This window comes from Portunus trituberculatus, chromosome 5 (assembly GCF_017591435.1).
Source record: "Portunus trituberculatus isolate SZX2019 chromosome 5, ASM1759143v1, whole genome shotgun sequence".
NCBI classification, from domain to species: domain Eukaryota; kingdom Metazoa; phylum Arthropoda; class Malacostraca; order Decapoda; family Portunidae; genus Portunus; species Portunus trituberculatus.
In genome coordinates, this window is record NC_059259.1 from 4151929 (window position 1) to 4156928 (window position 5000).

Consider the following 5000-nt stretch of genomic DNA (forward strand, 5'->3'; position numbering starts at 1 on the left):
GTGAAAACTGTGGCCAAAATGTCTTAAAATGCCCCAAAAAACATGTCAAACTTTCTAAAAAAATGCCCTAAAAATACACGAATCTCCATATTCCTTCTGGTTACTATTTAGTGATTTTATACAGCTTCAGAAACCCATGTGGGGGATTAAAATAGTAAAGACTGTGGCCATTAATCTTCTGACCCCCATACACCCTTCCTAATGTCACTAAAATGGTCTAATGGTACACAAATCTCAAGGTAAAAATGTGTCCCAGTACTGAAGGGATTAAATTATTCTCTCTTTCTGTGTTGAAGTTAATATGCAAGTCAAAACAATAGTCCATTATATCTATTCCCTCTTTTCTTAATTCTTCACCTATATAAACACAACTCACCTTTCTATCTGTGTCACATAAAATGAATAACCCTAAGTATTATTCTCCTCACACACACACACACACACACACACACACACAGAGAGCACTAGCAGCAGCGGACGAGTGTGTTGCGAGCAATACATTAATGACAAAGCCAGCAGTAATATTGTGTTTCAGGGACAGTCCTGTGAGCAGTGTTGCGTGGCTGTGTTTCCTGTTGTTGTTATAGTGGTGGTAGTAGTAGTTATAGTGGTGGTAGTAGTAGTTATAGTGGAGGTAGTAGTAGTGGTAGTGGTGGTAGGAGTAGTGGTAGTGGTGGTGGTGGTGGTAGTAGTAGTAGTAGTAGTAGTAGTAGTAGTAGTAGTAGTAGTAGTAGTAGTAGTAGAGGTCATCATTGTCCCTATGACTAACACTTCTATAGTTATTCAGTTCTCCAAAAATGTGTTTCCTGCCTGTGTGTGTGTGTGTGTGTGTGTGTGTGTGTGTGTGTGTGTGTGTGTGTGTGTGTGTGAATGAGTGAGTTCACCACAGTCGTCTGCTGGTCACCCAGCCAGTCTTCCCCATTACGGAGCGAGCTCAGAGCTCATAGACCGATCTTTGGGTAGGACTGAGACCACAACACACACTCCACACACCAGGAAAGTGAGGCCACAACCCCTCGAGTTACATCCCGTACCTATTTACTGCTAGGTGAACAGGGGCCACACAATAAGAGGCTTGCCCATTTGCCTCGCCGCCTTCCAGGACTCGAACCTGGGCCTCTCGATTGTGAGTCAAGCGTGCTAACCACTACACTACGCGGTGTGTGTGTGTGTGTGTGTGTGTGTGTGTGTGTGTGTGTGTGTGTGTGATCTGCTGCAGTCTCTGACGAGACAGCCAGACGTTACCCTACGGAATGAGCTCAGAGCTCATTATTTCCGATCTTCTCTTCGGATAGGCCTGAGACCAGGCACACACCACACACCAGGACAACAAGGTCACAACTCCTTGATTTACATCCAGTATCTACTCACTGCTAGGTGAACAGGGGCTACATGTGAAAGGAGACACACCCAAATATCTCCACCCGGCCGGGGAATCGAACCCCGGTCCTCTGGCTTGTGAAGCCAGCGCTCTAACCACTGAGCTACCGGTGTGTGTGTGTGTGTGTGTGTGAGTGTGAGTTGTATTCTAAAGTGATTTTTCTAATAATACTCTTTTTCTCTATTTCTTCTACATGATTGTTATTTTATTCTGGTCCCAATACTCTCTCTCTTTCTCTCTCCTGCTTAGAAAATAAATAGGGAAAAGATGCTCTCCAAATCTTTTCAAATACACACACACACACACACACACACACACACACACACACACACACACACACACACACACACACACACACACACACACACACTTTCTACAACATCCTTCATTTTTACAGGCTAAAAAGTCCTTCTAAACTTGTGTGTCAGAATTAAGATCATTACCCACAATCCTTCCTTCTCTTCTTCACCACCTGCCAGTATCCTTCTCCTAACACACACAATCCTTCAAATATCCTTCATAGTCTTCCTCGTGTCCCTTTTCTCTTACTCCTCACATCCTTCAGATATCCTACAGTGTATTTCTGGAGTGCATCAAAAGTCCTACACATCCTTTTTGTCCCTGCAACCTCAGTGATAGTCCCTCAATTGTGTTCAAGAGTCCTACACATATCCTAAGTGATCCTACACCTCAGAATACATCCTTTACATACTTCAGATATCTCTGGCATAGGACTTCCATTCTAGTCATTAATATGCATCCAGGAGTCCCACAATGATCCTAAAACATCCTACAGGTCAGAATATATCCTTTTCAAATATCAAATATCCTTTAAAAACTTGATAATCCTTAAGATGTGTTCCCAGAGTCCTTCAGAGATCCTAAGATATCCTATATGGCAATACACATCCTTCACATAGCATAGGATTCCTTATCAGAAGGTCACAAGTCCATGTCTTTCACAAAACTTAAGGTCCTTCACCAAACCTTTAGGACCTTTGTATATATCCTTGGAGTCCTTCAGAGGTTAAGCAAGTCCTTCAGCACAGTATAGGACCCATCACCAAGCTATATAGGACCCTCATAAGTCCTTTGAGAGAGTCCTACACCACTCTCACACAACACACATCCTTAAAAGTCCTTGCAAAAATCCTTCACTAGTTTGCAATCTTCATGTGGGGGTCCTGGTAGTCCTAAGTAGCCTCACGCTTCATCAGGAGATGGTAGAGTCCTTCTGGTATGTCCTGGGAATGTGGGAGGAGTCCTAGTGGAGTCCTGTAGGATCCTACTAGCCAACATTGCAGGCACATCCTTCAGTCTTTGCCTCCTGTCGCACGTACTCCGCCACATTGAATCGCCTCTCGTTAGGATTAGTGGACTTCCTTGCCTTCAGCTGCCTGTGTGTGTGTGTGTGTGTGTGTGTGTGTGTGTGTGTGTGTGGTGTGTGTGGTGGTGTGGTGTGGTGTGGTGTGTGTGTGTGTGTGTGTGTGTGTGTGTAGTGTGGTGTGGTGTGGTGTGGTGTGTATGAAGGGAGAGGAAAGGTGGACAAAATAGTGAAATTTCTTTTAATTACTGCACCACAAAATGAATGTAACAAAACCCTACCAGAAAATATTAGTACATTACATAAGGTTAGGTTATATTAGTACATACAGCAATACTACTAAATCACACACTACTACTACTACTATACTACTACTACTACTACTACTACTACCACCACCACCACCACTACTAATGCTACTCACCTGGCCACAGCAAGGAAAGCCAGGTCAACATTTAGTCCAGTTTTGGCGGAGGTTTCCATGAAGGCCACATTGTACTCCCTGGCCAGCCTCTCCCCATCCTCTCTCCTCACCACCCTGTCTCCATTCACATCACACTTGTTGCCTGCGGATAGAGGGAGTGTGTGAGTGTGTGTGTGGGAGAGGGAGAGAGAGAGAGGGAGAGAAAGGGAAAGGGAGAGGGAAGGCTGAAATGCTGGCAGTATTTGAAGAAGAAGAAGAAGAAGAAGAAGAAGAAGAAGAAGAAGAAGAAGAAGAAGAAGAAGAAGAAGAAGAAGAAGAAGAAGAAGAAGAAGAAGAAGAAGAAGAAGAAGAAGAAGAAGAAGAAGAAGAAGAAGAAGAAGAAGAAGAAGAAGAAGAAGAAGAAGAAGAAGAAGAAGAAGAAGAAGAAGAAGAAGAAGAAGAAGAAGAAGAAGAAGAAGAAGAAGAAGAAGAAGAAGAAGAAGAAGAAGAAGAAGAAGAAGAAGAAGAAGAAGAAGAAGAAGAAGAAGAAGAAGAAGAAGAAGAAGAAGAAGAAGAAGAAGAAGAAGAAGAAGAAGAAGAAGAAGAAGAAGAAGAAGAAGAAGAAGAAGAAGAAGAAGAAGAAGAAGAAGAAGAAGAAGAAGAAGAAGAAGAAGAAGAAGAAGAAGAAGAAGAAGAAGAAGAAGAAGAAGAAGAAGAAGAAGAAGAAGAAGAAGAAGAAGAAGAAGAAGAAGAAGAAGAAGAAGAAGAAGAAGAAGAAGAAGAAGAAGAAGAAGAAGAAGAAGAAGAAGAAGAAGAAGAAGAAGAAGAAGAAGAAGAAGAAGAAGAAGAAGAAGAAGAAGAAGAAGAAGAAGAAGAAGAAGAAGAAGAAGAAGAAGAAGAAGAAGAAGAAGAAGAAGAAGAAGAAGAAGAAGAAGAAGAAGAAGAAGAAGAAGAAGAAGGATAATAATAATAATAATAATAATAATAATAATAATAATAATAAAGAGGAAGAAGAAGAAGGTTGGGTAATTTAATCTCTTGGCCTCAAATTAAGCATGATAACTTAAAAAAAGGAAGAATATAATAATGATGAATAAGGATAAATTTACCCCTCTCTCTCTCTCTTGTTCATATTCTGAAACACCTTCCCTTCTCAATACAACAATTTCTTAAGGCCACAAAGACAATAGCCGGGATTGCAAGACAGTTTCTTTAAAAAAAAAAAACTAGAAATCTTGCCAATCTTTCACCAAAACCATAAAAACACCCTTAAAAACACGAGTAAGGCAATTTGTCCCTTAAAAACACTAGAAATCTTAGCAGTCCATCACCAGAACCATAAAAACACCCTTAAAAACACGAGTAAGGCAGTTTCTCTTTTAAAAAACTAGAAATCTTAGCAGTCCATCACCAGAACCATAGAAACCCTTAAAAACACGAGCAAGGCAGTTTGTCCTTTAAAAAAACTAGAAATCTTGCCAATCTATCACCACAACCATAGAAACACCCTTACAAACACGAGAAAGGTAGTTTCTCCTTTAATAATACTAGAAATCTTGCCAATCTATCACCAAAACCATAAAAACACCCTTAAAAACTCAAGTAAGGCAGTTTCTTCTTTAAAAAACTAGAAATCTTGGCAGTCCATCACCAGAACTATAAAAAAAATATCCTTAAAAACACGAGTAAGACAGTTTCTCCTTTAAAACACTAGAAATCTTGCCAATCTATCACCAGAACCATAGAAATACCTTAAAAACACGAGTAAGGCAGTTTGTCCTGTAAAAACCCAGAAATCTTGGCAGTCCATCATCAGAACCATAAAAACACCCTTAAAAACACGAGTAGTGCAGTTTTTCCTTTTAAAATCTAGAAATCTTGCCAATCTATCA

At 40.6% G+C, this 5000-nt stretch overlaps 1 protein-coding gene and 2 long non-coding RNA genes across 6 annotated transcripts in view; 1 reads left to right on the top strand and 2 right to left on the bottom strand.

Moving 5' to 3' along the window:
- The window catches only part of LOC123515865, a 20774-nt gene that overhangs the window by 1507 nt on the left and 14267 nt on the right, over positions 1-5000 (bottom strand). The window lies entirely within an intron of this gene.
- Positions 1-5000, top strand: part of LOC123515857 — an 8019-nt gene that overhangs the window by 1219 nt on the left and 1800 nt on the right. The window lies entirely within an intron of this gene.
- The window catches only part of LOC123515816 (ras-related protein Rab-37-like), a 14560-nt gene continuing 11084 nt past the window's right edge, over positions 1525-5000 (bottom strand). For all 4 annotated transcript variants that reach the window (XM_045274671.1, XM_045274681.1, XM_045274700.1 and 1 more), the window contains 2 exons: positions 3130-3271; positions 1525-2778 (listed from right to left, as the gene is read on the bottom strand). In XM_045274671.1, coding sequence (XP_045130606.1) covers positions 2670-2778; positions 3130-3271 — 251 coding nt within the window. In that variant the 3' untranslated portion in view covers positions 1525-2669. The remainder of the gene's footprint in view (positions 2779-3129; positions 3272-5000) is intronic.